Source organism: Falco peregrinus, chromosome 6 (assembly GCF_023634155.1).
Source record: "Falco peregrinus isolate bFalPer1 chromosome 6, bFalPer1.pri, whole genome shotgun sequence".
Taxonomy (NCBI): Eukaryota; Metazoa; Chordata; class Aves; order Falconiformes; family Falconidae; genus Falco; species Falco peregrinus.
In genome coordinates, this window is record NC_073726.1 from 93,249,947 (window position 1) to 93,262,879 (window position 12,933).

Sequence of the window (12,933 nt, forward strand, 5' to 3'; positions counted from 1 at the left end):
CAGTATGCTTTAATTTAGTCTTGCAGAATATTTAGCTCTCCCAGGCCCAAGCACCTACACCTACCCTTAAATGGGGTTTCAGAAGTGTTTCCCTGTGTTAATTTTTCCAACCAGCATGATGGAAGGAATAGATGCAAATATTATAGTTATGTTCTTTGCAGAAGTGTGATTCTGAGAAAATCAAAGTTGCATTAAGGTATCTCTGGCATCTTCAAGAAATTGCTTCTGCTGGGCAGCAGCTGCTAATGACAGGTGATTAATAGGATGTTAACATAACTGCATTTAGCAAGGTCAAACAGTTTAATAAATAACTACTGCAGGCCCTGTCTTCAACTTGCACAAGAAAGAAGGACTGGCTTAATTCTGTTACGGCAATACGTGCATTTAATAGCATATATTACATTATAAAATTAAAATACAGTAAAAGGGAGGAAAAAAACCAATCCTGCCCTACCAAATAAAGAGATAATAATCTAATAATGTTATATGTGTTACATATCTAACAACAAAATCTCTTCCCAAAGCATTCTTACAGATTACCGGTATTTTCTAAGTGGTACACCTTTAAAATGCTGTGGGTGACTGGCCTGACCTGACATGGCACACAACTCCTGCCTCCTATTATGTGCAGGAATTAAACTTAGAAGAAACAATTAACTTATTTTCTGGAATTTGGGTGATCATACTGTGGATATGATGGAAACACAAGCTTTGGTGGGAGTGTGAAGGTGAGGAGGTGGACGGCAGCAGCGCAGCACCAAGCGTGGAGCCGTGAGGCTGAAGTGCTGCCTGGCAGGCTAGGAGGGGGTGCGGGGGAGGGGGTCTGAAGGTATGTCTTCTGTACAGGGGGGGTCTGAAGGTATGTCTTCTGTACAGGGGGGGTCTGAAGGTATGTCTTCTGTACAGTAATGTGTAGGCAGGCACAGACCTTGAAACCACCGTGCTGCCCCCCCCCTCCCCATTGGGGTACGTTCTCGGCACGACAGAACTGCAAGCGCTGGCTGTGCCAGGCCATGGGGCGCGCTGGGGGGAGCTGAGCGCGGGGCTGTGGGCGCTGTGGGCACTGTGGGCGCTGCCACGGCCTGTCCAGCCTCTGCCAGCTGGGTGAACACCGGCTGCTGCCAGGTGTCCCTCACTGGGACACTGCGGTACTGAAGATCTCAGGGTTCCTCAGCTCCCCGTTGGCCGTGTGAGAACTACATCCCACTGGATTCAGACCGCTTCAGTTAGGGGTGTAACGAGGAGCTGCTGAGAATTGCTGGCGTATGCAGACCACCTAATTTTGCATCTGTATTGGTTTCTTAGCTGCCCATTGTTCAGACTGTCTAGTAGTTTGTTTGTTTGTTTTTTAATTTAGCTTGTTTTGTCACCTGACTTGCACTAGGAGAATTAATAGCTGCTGCTTAATTATGACAGCAACTTTTTGAAAGAAGGGAGATGTTTTCCAAAAGAACTCTCCCCAATTTATTTTTATTATTTATCTTTAAATTGCAATCTTTCTTTAGATTTTTACTAATTATTTCTTTATCCTTTTTTTCTCTGTATTTGCTTTCCCTTTCCTTCCATTTGACTCCAGCTATCCTTTAGATTTGTTGAATCACTCTTGAAATTTAAATCTGGGATTTTCATTACCAAACAAGTGAGTAAAAGGCAAAGCAGGAGGCTTGGGCATTTCTCCGTAAAATAAAAACAACAAAGCCACAGGACAGAATTAGTATCTGAGTACTTTAACAATGGGATTGGAGTAGAATCGCTTGACTGAAAGTTAAAGTAGCCATTTCACATTATGTGTGATGAATTAATGCGTACTATCTTCTTAAACTGAAACCTGCCTCTGAAATCTGGGAATGAAGTTTGCTTTTTTCCTTTTTTTTTCTTCCTTTGTAATCTTAATACTCATTACTTGAAGTAAACGGGCTACTGGCCACATTGTTCTGTGCTGCAGATGTGGTGATGCCACAGGAAATACCCTCTAAGGGCGCTGGGCCATACGATGTTCCTTGGTCGCTCTGCGGTGCGGGCAGTTGAAAAGCAAGCAAATCTGATTTCAGCTGATAAACCCTGATGTTGTAGGTCTTTGCATACTTGCATAGCCAATCCTTCCTCACTTACCTGCTTTTGTCTTTTGTGGTGTGATGTTACCACCTCCAGCCTGCATCCGTATGGTTCCAGCATACCCTTCCATCCCATTTTCTCACAGCCACCTCCATGTTTTCTTTCCTGTCTCCCCTTCGTATCCAAGCTGTCTGCTTTGAACCAGTGCTTTCCCTGCAGAAAGCGGGTGTTATCGTTAGGCCATGGTGGACCCGGCTGTGGGTCCGGGCAGTTTTTCCTCTGCCATCTGTTCTGTCCCCGCTCAGGCCAGGCACTCCCGGCGCAGGACCCTGGCAGTGTGGGGTCCCCAGGCTGCTGTCTGTGGTGGGCTGGGGGTGGCCAGGGGGGGCCTTGCCCTAAAGGCAGCGCCAGCAGCTGAGCCGCCCCGAATGCCAATGGGCTCCCAGCAGGTGGGTGACGCTGCCACAGGTTGTGCCCCCCTTTGGGGAATGACAGCCATCTCCACCGGTTGTTCCGCCTGCGCTGCCACCCATCAGCAGCGTACGTGCCAGTTCCCTGAGGCCCTGGTCACCCTCTGGAATAAAGCCTCGGGCTGCACAGCTCAGGGCTGCCTTAGAGCTGTGCCAGTACCTCGGGCTTCACTCCAGAGGGAAGCTGGTTGGGTTCGGGCTGCGTCTCCTGCTCCCTGGAGCTCCTTTAACAGTGCAGAGTCATGGAATGTGCCGGCGCATTCCTCCGTGCTCTGCAGAGCCTCCACTGCAGGCAGCACCCCCTTTACAGCAGCCAGGGAAGGTTTCCTTCAGGCCACTCTGAACTACTGGTCTCCTACAGGGACCTCCCTTGTAACTGGAAACTTTCTGCACTTACCGGATCTGCCAAAAATGCCAAGGAAGGGGAGAGAGAACCCGCAAAACCACGGTTTCCCCGCCTGCGTCTGTGTGCAGAAATGCTCTGGAGTGTAGCAAGCTTGTCCCAGTCCTTCCCAGGGCTTGTCCTGGAGGGGCTGGGGCTGCTTTGTGCATATGCGTACCTCCCGTCTCAGTCCTGTTTGGATAGAGCATGGGCCTGTCTTGCCCCAGAGACCTGTTCCTGAGCCCAGCACTCCCTGTGAGCCCTGGCTGACCAGGAAACTCCAGGCTGCATCAACAAAATACCCGTTCACACTTGTATTTCATGCACGCCCTTTTCTTAGCCTCGTGACCTCCCCAGATGCTAATCGGTCACTACTGCCTCTGCAAAGGTGAAGATCGCTCGCCAGCCTTTGTTCCCTCTTACTTTCACAACCCACCACATCCTGCTAATGTTCGTTTTGTCAGTGCTGTCTACTGACACTGCAATTTGAAACAGGTCTTCTGATGTTGCCCTATGAAGAATAGCTCTAAATTGGTATTTGTTCAGGCTCCCTGTTGAAAATACCGTTTTAAAAAAATACCTTTTCTTGGGGGAGAGTAATTCTCTCTAAGCTCAGCTTTTGTAGTTTGGTCCTATGTCACCCTGTAGACGTTTTGACAAGCTTCTTTCTCCTAATGTAGTTAAGGAAAATAATTCTTTATTTTTGTTATTATTATTGTTTATTTCTGTTGCTATGTTATCTGCAGATTGTTCCTCGCTTGCTTTACTGTGTTTCTGTATTTAACCAACTAAGATTTGTTGTTGTATCTATTTTTTGTGCTTGAACTCAACTTCAGACTTATGAGGAATGCCCTCGTGCATCTGCTACTAGTCTCCCTTACCCTGGCGTTTGGCCATTATAGCTTACTTCTGGTGTTTCTAGGAGTTTTTGGAAGGTGTTATGCATTTGTTGTAAGCTCAAGGTCTGGCTCCTCATAATTTCATGAAGGTTTAGCTCTTTTATGGCTCGTTTAATAAGCTTTCTCATTTTTTTATGACCCCAGTTATATGTGTAATGGATGTCTTTTTTTTCTCTCTCTCTTTTTTTTATTTTTCTTTCTTTCTTTTGTTGCTTCTTCAAGGATCGTTATTAATCCATGTTGTAATGCTGCTATTGCTCGATGTTAATGTTGTTGCTATACTGGAAGTTTTTTCACCCTGCATGGTGGAGCATTGGCCTCAAATGTTTGCTCTAGAGCCTCTTCAGATCCCCACTGCAGGGCTCCAGTGAGAGTTACTTATTTCTACCAGACACTAGTTTACAAGCTAGTTCCACTGTAGAATACTTGCATAGACATAGCTGTTATAAATCAGATCCTGCTTATTTTCAGAACAAAGTTGAGAGCTACTTCTCCTGTCTGGAATCCCTCATAGCCACTCTATTGCGCAGCGTCACTGATGGTGTATAAAAATGTTCTGATATGAGTTACAGGATTTAGGTGCCAGTAGCTGAATACTCAGGTGTTGTGTCTAAGAGAAAGCTGCAACTTAAATCCTGGTCTGCAGCTTCCTATCTGGTGATGCCAGTTTTGCCTCTTACTCTTTTGCGTGTACTGATGTCGGCTTGGACAGTGGCCAGCATGTTGTGCAGCCTGCTGCCCCCCGTATCTCTGGGGCTCCTCCTATTCTGCCTCTGCTCCGTTCATGTTGGCACTGTCCTCGCTACAGTTTCGCTGTTCTGTGTGCTTCTGCTGCGGAACTGTGGTGCACACAAGCTACTCTTGCCACAGTGAGAAGGGAGGATGGAATAGCCTTAAGAAAGAAAAGCAAGTCTGGATGCCGGCTGCTGGTTCAGGAAGCAGCCAGGCATCCAGTCATCTCCTGCCCTGCATCCCAAGCCACCTGCCAGCAAGGCTGCCTGGCGAAGCAGCCCCCAAGCTCTGCAGCCGCACTCTGTGGCACATAAGAACAGATGTGTTCTCTTACGTGGATGGGAGCAAGGCACATAACCTGCTTAATAAGAAAAGTCTTCTCGCCTAGCCCCAATTGTCAAAACAAGTGTTTTAAAGTAGCTAGAAGAGATTAGAGAATTAAGTAAGAGCATCAGTCTGGGAGATTGCTTTTGATTTCTGCCAGCTTTCTGTTTTTTAAGAGATGTAAGGTGGCCAGGGGAGCTTTTCCGTTTACATGCCAAGCCAGGGGACTGGCCAAATTCTAGCTTTGCTCCTCCTGTTTACTCCAAACTTGCATAAAGTAGAAAATTAGAGAGGCAAAATATGCATATTGAGGGTACAGAGAAGGGGACAGAGGGTAACAGAAACAGACTTGCTCAAACATAGGATTCACTGTCTGTGACTTTGTTTCCAGGGGAGTCGTCTGGATGAACAAAGATGTTCCCTTCCAGCTCCTCTCAAGGTCAGGCAAAGTCCTTGTTGCCTCCGAAGTTGCTGAGAATGACAGATAATTACTGATCTGGTTTGCAGTGTATTTTCATCTTGAAATGAACATGGAGCCTACAAACAGTGCAAGGACACATATACGCTTGCCTTTTTTTTAAGTCACTGCACAAGAGGGTGAAACTATGTAGCTGAAATAGAATCAATGCTTCCCTTTTTCAAATTTAAGTGGTTCCAGTAAGTGTTTATTATTATTAAAAAACTTGGTTTTGGCTAAGTACTTTCTTTAATTTTATTCAGTTTAAGAGCTATAATAATAATAATAATTATGAAACCATGTTGCATTTATTTCAGTATGCTTGAGGACTGCTATGGATGCTACTAGAAAGCTGCTCTGTTTCCCTTACTATTATGCTGATAAGAACAGATTCCCATCTTTAAATTCTCAACTCTTCCTCTCCATTCCTCCAGTCTCAGCTCAGCCACAGTAACCTTGAAATCAGCCATGACCTTGAATTTAATCCTTTAATGGCCTTTAAGAGCAGCCCATAGAGCACTGATGCCGCTGGGCTGTGGTGGAGCTGGCCTGGCTCTTGGTGGTGGAAGGGGCGCCCACCTGGTGTGACATGGCTGTGGCGCTGCCCCTGGCCCTGCAGTCACGCCTCGGTTGTATGCCACAGCTCTAGCTGTGGAGATGGCAGAGCCTTGGTCTCGCTGCAGGTGATGGTACAGTTTCTACCATCTCTGCTGTCACCTGTGCAGAACAGCAGCTGCCTGGCACTGGAAGGAAAGGAGACCGGCTGTCACTCCTGACTTCACCCGTGTGCCTGTATGGCTGCCTCCTCATCTGGCGTGCCTGTATTCTGTGTAGTTTCAAGGAGGAAGGTGGGTGAAGTCGGACTCCTAAATTTATTGTTCTCAAAGTTCTGTATGATAATGCTGAGACCTGGGAAATGGAGCCTAACCTTTGATCCTAAAGTAAAGTTCTAAAGGTGGATGAGGGCAGAGCAGGGGCTGAGGACACAGCTTGCGCTGTTGTGAGAGGATAACACTGAACCTTTTTTGCTAATGGTCTCTTCTGATTTCAGACAGAAGAGGAGTATATTCCTTACCCCAGCATCCACGAGGTGAGTTACTACTGCTCATTTCTGCTTTTCCTTGGACTTTACTGGCCTGTCAGCTTCCATGTTCTCTGTCCTTCTGAATAGGTATTACAGAAAGGGTGGCCGTATCCTCTCATTATCTTACCCCAGTTTGGGGGCTACTGGATCGAAGGGACCAGCCACAACCTCTCCAGACTGAGTCCAGCCCTGCCTGATGTGCCCTTTCCATGGAGTGGGAAAGTGAAACTGGAAAGCGACCCTACGGCCAAGCTGTACCGCAAGCACTTTCTGGGGAAGGTAAGAGCCTTCAGAGCCTTCCCTGCCCACCCAGCCTCGAGGCTGACATGCATCGCGGGCTGTTTCTGATAGACTTGGAAGTAACTGTGCCGCCGCTCTGTTTGAACCCCTCATGATGCCTCGAACTAATGCCAATAGGGTACGTGCCCCTGTGTGGCCTGTGGCATGTCGGTTCCGTCCCATCCCCCTGTGATTGTGCATCACCCTGCGCGCTGACAGGTGAGAAGGACTTGCACAGGGAGTGCTTATGTTTGGCCAAGAAGCTCTTTTGAGGCTCCTGGACAGATACCAACCTTGGGGTGACAAGAGGAAGGAAGTGTCATGATACTGGAAACGGAGACGGTAGTATTTGTAGAGGGGGCTTTGGCGCTGGCAGCGCGAGCCCCTCAGTCATAAGCCAGATGGTCCGTTTGCCTTGGTGTAGATAAGTAGCGAGTATGGTCACCACAGAATGTGTTTGAAGAAACTGGGCAACATGTTTTATAGTTGTTTAAGAAGGCCCATCTGGGTTGGCCTGTTTAGGGAGTTGGCTGATTCCTGGACTGGATCTCAGGATGATGTGAACCATCAAGAACAAGCGTGAACAAACTTATGATCTTTCCTGAGTTTCAGTTCGTGGCATAACGAGATAAGAGAGCCTGATAAGGTATACTCACGCTGCATCTTATCCAGCGGTTTCCCTCTGGGGCTGCTTAGTAAGTTGAAAAGCAGGAGGAGGTGGCACTTTGAGCAGTGCTGAGGACCTGTTCTGCAGTAGCTGGGCTTGCCTGGATGATCTTGTGTTGCATACCACAGCCACTAGCATGCACCACTAGAAGCTGATGTGGGTACCCCTGACATGTGGAGCACCGCTCCTGGAGCCTCCTCCCTACTGACAGATCTGGTGTACATCGACACTCATCCTTTGACATTCTGGAAGCTTTCAGTATGCAAACTGTAACTATTTTTCTGTCGTGGTAAATTTAGGATTGTGCTTGAAGGTTTCCAGAGCCAGCTAGGATGAGAGGCAAACTGGGATATGATTTTTTTAGTCTGATTGTAGGATTTACTGCTGACCTGGTATTCCAGAATCACAGAACAGTTGAGGTTGGAAGTACCTCTAGAGCTCATCTTGTCCACACTCCTGCTCCGCAGGGCCGTATTGTCGGTGTGCTTCCAAGTGAGATTCAGGAATTCCCCTGTCACCAGACTCCCTGCATTTGCAAAGGTGTCTAGCTATCGTTGCTACAGAAAAACTCCTCACTCCTATACTCTTCCTTTTCTACAGTGTTCAGTGCTTTATTCTTTGTCTTAACTGATTGAAAGTGTGTCCGTGTCCAGTTAAACATGCAAGTCTTTGAGCAAGCCAGTGTCAGAAAAGAACAAGGTGAGCAGGACTCTTGTCGCAGAAACCTCTACCCAGAGGTAGAAGGCTGTTCCCGTGTCTTTACCCGTGGCTCAAAAGCTTAGGTCAGGAGAGAGCTCAGAGCTTTTCCACAAGGAGGGTGTTTCATCAGTGCAAAATCAGAGAGACCAGTGATTTTGATGCTGTGTGGATTGGATCCTTTCTTGCTGATAACACGGGAAGGTTATTTTGAAAGGTAAGGAAAGGTGTCCTGCATGCTTGGAGTAACTGCAGATGGTTCTTAGCTGAAGAAGAGTCCATGAGCATCACGCGATGGGAGAGGCATAGCCGGTGGTTTAGGGAATATCCTTTAAGCAAGACAGGAGATCAGAGCATGTGTGGTATTACAAACTCAATGTGTGTGTCCTTGTTGCGGGTGTGCATATACGAAGTCACTCAAACTTGGACAATTCTTTTGACACTTTTTGCACCTTACAGCAGAGCCTATAAAACAAACAAACAAAAAATTAATGCTAGGACATACAAGCCATAGCCCAGTTCCTTTTGTTTCATGGTCTGTATTTTGTATGACGATTATACGGTAAGATTCATTTTGCCTGTAGGAAGACGGCTGTAAAACCTTCTGTCTTGTGCTGTGGGACTATGATAAAGAGAAATAGCCTGAGGCCAGGAAGGATTTAATAAAGGTATGCACTGGACATGCCAGGCAGAAGAACCCTGGGGTGCCGTTTCACAAGCACACGGAGCTGGCAGTGCTGGTTAGAGGAGCTTTCTTGCCATGCATTGGTGCGTGGTCATGTATTTCTCCATCAGGCTGTCCTTTCTTTGTGCTGGTTAAAGTGCTGCTGCTGTGGTCCTGTGGGCTGCTGGGGAGCTGACTCCCTGGAGTCCTCTTCGTGGAAAGAACTATGCTTTAAGTTATTAGTGTGAAATTCTAGCTTAACCTAGGACAAAGAGGCAGAAACCATCTGAAGCAGTCAAAGGACATTTTTGTTATTAGGTATAATTGTAATGATCTCTTCTGCTGTTTTAAAGTCTCTCTAATTTTGTTTCATTACTACAAGTCTATGCTTTTAGTGAACGTGCTGTCTGAGTGTGTGCTTTAGTGAACTTGCTGAGACTGCAAGTCTTTCATATTTAGGATCATTTTCCTCTGGTATGCAAATACATGTCTTTTGGAGCTTGCCGCTATTTTCCTGCCATGGCATGCTAACATCAGCCCAAGATAATATTTTTTTCTTTTTAAGTTTTGTCTAAGCAGAGGTGCAGGGGGGGGCCTGCAAGGAAACAGCCTTATCAGGTATTATTTCAATACCAGCCCACCCTCAGTGGGTCTGTGTTCTGTAGTTACCAGCAATGGCAGCAGCTTCCAGGTCCTCGTTGTCATCCAACTGGCAGGCAACACCTTACACTTTTCCAACCAGAAGGCTTGCTGCAATAATGATGCTGTACCAGTAACTTATGTACTTCAGTACCATAAGTTTATTGGTCTTCAGTATTGACTGTAAAGCCTTTTGACGGTTCATCTCTAACTTCGGGACAGCTAACAATAAATGCTTTTGTATGCTGAAGGACTCTTGAGTCTGCCTCTGTTGCCTATGTGCTTTTACAAAGAAAGAAAATCACAGAAGAAAGAAAAAGTAACGAAATTATAGTTTTGTTCATACACGCAATTACTCAGATCTCAGTTTAAAACCCAGGGTCACGTTCAGGATCAAGCTGGGCAGCCAGAGCAGCTTTGGCAAAGACTCCATTGTGTAAGATGCCCACTAATTCTGGTGCCCGTTCCCCTGTGCAGACTGCATCCCTTTGGGCTGCTCTGCCTGGCTATGCTGGCTGCGGAGCTGAGAGCCCAGTCTCCAAAGCAGCAGAGACCCCCATGTGTCAGACCTGCCGGGGTCTGGCCTAGGAAGGCGCATCCTCTTTCCTGGTCTCCGCAGCTCAGTGTTACTTTTGGCTGCAGCTGACCTTAGGCTTTGGCTCCTATTCCTTTGTTCTGACTTCTGGCCCTGACTTTTGTTGGCATTGTGACATCTTTTTTCCTTAACAGCCTGTCTTGGGCATCTGCCCTAGTGTATGCCTTCTTTGGTTTATGGACTTCTTTGATTCCAGACTTCAGCTGACCATTGAGCATGCTCTTGTTTTGTTCCTTGAGTTGGTCTGTTCCTCAGCTGCTGTCTTTCTGCCCTTGCTCACAATGACTGCTGCACCTGATTCTTGTTTGCATCCCAAAGATCTGTTAGTATCCTGAAAGCCATGGTCAGAATAAATAAACTGCCTGCTCAGCCTTTGTGGCTTCCTTTGATTTCAGCTTTTCTTCCCACGTGCAGGGAAGTTCAGTTGCTGTCCTTGACTTGTGTGATGCATCACACTGGACTTTGTGATCTGAGTGCTACAGCTGGAGGCCATGTTATTCTGGTTGCCGCTCTTTACTTACCTTATCTTTTATAGGACCCGCTTGTTTGGCCTGTTTCAGCAGAAGGTAGACTATGCTGCTAGCACCAAAAGCCATGAAGTGTTTTCCATGCAAGTCAGTAGCAGGGCAGTCCTGGCTGTTGATTGATTGATTGATTTATTTATTTTCATCTCAAAGAGGAAGTGAGGATGACGATATCTCTAATAATTGAAGAAGTTCAATAGCTTCATCTCCATGTCCAGGTTCAGGATAGTGACTGTAGTTTTAGTTATTCCCCCCCCCTTTTTTTTTCCAAAGTGGGGATTGATTTATGTCTATTGACTTCAAGATGCCTATGTCCACATAGGTATCAGTATTTCACTAGGTGTATCTTTTATTTCACAGTGAGCCAGGAGTATGACTAATACAAAAAATATTTTAGATTTTTTTCCACAGCAAAAGGCAATCTCATCAGCATCTTGAGAGGGGTTGCAATCCACCAGAGACAGAGCAGACCTTCTGTATTTTCTAGGCAAAAGGCTGAGGAAGGAACTGTCAGACTAGCAGCTCTTTCTGATCAAATTATACACTTTGCTGAGTCAGTCCTTATTACTAATTTATTGTCTCTGGAGTATTCCTTTCACAGAGCACATTCCAAGTCATGCAAGTGCTGACCAAACAACTAGGCACCTAACTTGCTGTCCCAGTGCATAACACTTTTGTGTTAGGATGCACTAATATGGTGCCTCCTCTGATGCTCCCTCTGAGTCTTGCAGTCCTGATTACTGGCTTCATGCTCCTTGGCCGTCTTCTTGGGTTGCAAGTGACTGTCCTTGATTTGACATGACTGCTGCTCTGGCGGTAGAACAGCCTGTTTATTATTTGCATGGGAATGGTGTTTTATATCTCTCCTCCATTGAATTTGACCGGCAAACACTTGGCATTTAGGCTGGGGACATCACTTGTATGACCAAACAGCATAAACCCACTGGTGTACATCAGAACAGAATCTGTACACGCTGAAATGTATGCAGAGTACTTTGATTATATCTTTCAAGTTGGTGGTGAGCAACACTATCATTAGAAAATGTATCAACAAACAAGATACCTCTTCTCTGTGAGTGGGTACCTCTTCTCTGTGAAACAGTTGATAAGTGGAATTTGGGAATCAGACTCCCCATTAAAGTGTGTGTATGTTATCTCCTGGGAGCATCTGACTTCTCAATGCATGGACAGAGCTGCTTTTTCCTACAGAACCACAAGTGGGAGATCCAGCTGATATCTTGAAGTACGTCATCTGGGATTTGGAAAATCCCAAGCTTTGTCTACAGAAGATACCAAAAGAAAGCCTTGGTTTAATTTTTTTGTCTTCATTGCCTGAACTGTTATGCACTGAAGATCTCTGTGGGCACATGCCCGATTCCGCTGTCAGTAAGACTGCTATATAACTTTCTTCTGATTTTCATGTTCCCAAGGCATAAGGAGGCACTGATAATTCTGCCTGTGATAGGGTAGCTGAGATTATTTTCATTTTGGTATTCTTTATTTTGTTTTATTTTGTTGTATTCATTATGATTTTGCTTTGCTGAGAAGGAGTTTTACTCCAGCTTCCATCATGGCTAGCTCAGAAGTACCATACCCCTGGGTTGGAGGCTAAATACTAGAATGTACTTCTGCCCATTTCAACAGAAGTTCTCATTAGCAGCAAGAGATTATGATATTAATCTAAGAAAATCTAATCTAAAGGGAATTGGATCCCCTGCATGACATTCTCATTGATCTCTCTGTCCTGCTATACCTCAAACCAAATAATTTTGCACTGTTTGCTGAAAGCATGAGCTCAATCTCAGCTCTTTGTTTGGTCTGAGTTAATGTAGCAGACAGTTCCAAAACTTGGCCATAAAGTGGTGTTCCACTAGGAGGATGGGAGTGATCTAAGCATTTCTGGGTGATTCCACCTATATAGTATTCTCGTTGTGCTAAAGGTTTCCATTCACATCCCTTGTCAAAAGGCTTCATAATCTTTTGAGGTTAGAGGCTATACAAAGCAATATGTAAGCAATATGTATGTTTTATATACATATATATATATGTAAAAAATATATAAAATATATATTGCTATACCCAGACCATTGGAACATGACTGTATAGCCAGAAGAAACGTATGGCCACAGCCACTTCTGTACAGAGCCCGTGAAAACGTTTGCGTTACGGTTCCCTGTTTGACCGAGTGACTCCCTCTGTTGGAGGCTCACTCCACAAAGCTCGGGCGGTGGCAGTGGCACTGCTGAGAGCAGTGTTCATCTGCAAGGCAGTTACCTGCAGCTCTGACTGCATCCTCCTGAGATGCGAGTGCTCTTAGAGATCAACCGTTTGGTCTAACGATCCTGCCGTTACTGTTTGTATAAATGAATTCCCAAGACCACATCCAGCTGAGTGTGCTGGAGACCACTACTTAGTCACACAAAGTCCAAATGGATACAGGAAAATCCATGAAAGATATGAATTTAT

At 45.8% G+C, this 12,933-nt stretch overlaps 1 protein-coding gene across 10 annotated transcripts in view; it reads left to right on the top strand.

Annotated features, from left to right (window-relative positions):
- LOC101916077 (rap1 GTPase-activating protein 1) overlaps positions 1 to 12,933 on the top strand; it is a 52,209-nt gene that overhangs the window by 11,714 nt on the left and 27,562 nt on the right. For all 10 annotated transcript variants that reach the window (XM_055808154.1, XM_055808157.1, XM_055808159.1 and 7 more), the window contains exons 4-6: positions 5,254 to 5,301; positions 6,371 to 6,409; positions 6,491 to 6,682. In XM_055808154.1, coding sequence (XP_055664129.1) covers positions 5,254 to 5,301; positions 6,371 to 6,409; positions 6,491 to 6,682 — 279 coding nt within the window. The remainder of the gene's footprint in view (positions 1 to 5,253; positions 5,302 to 6,370; positions 6,410 to 6,490; positions 6,683 to 12,933) is intronic.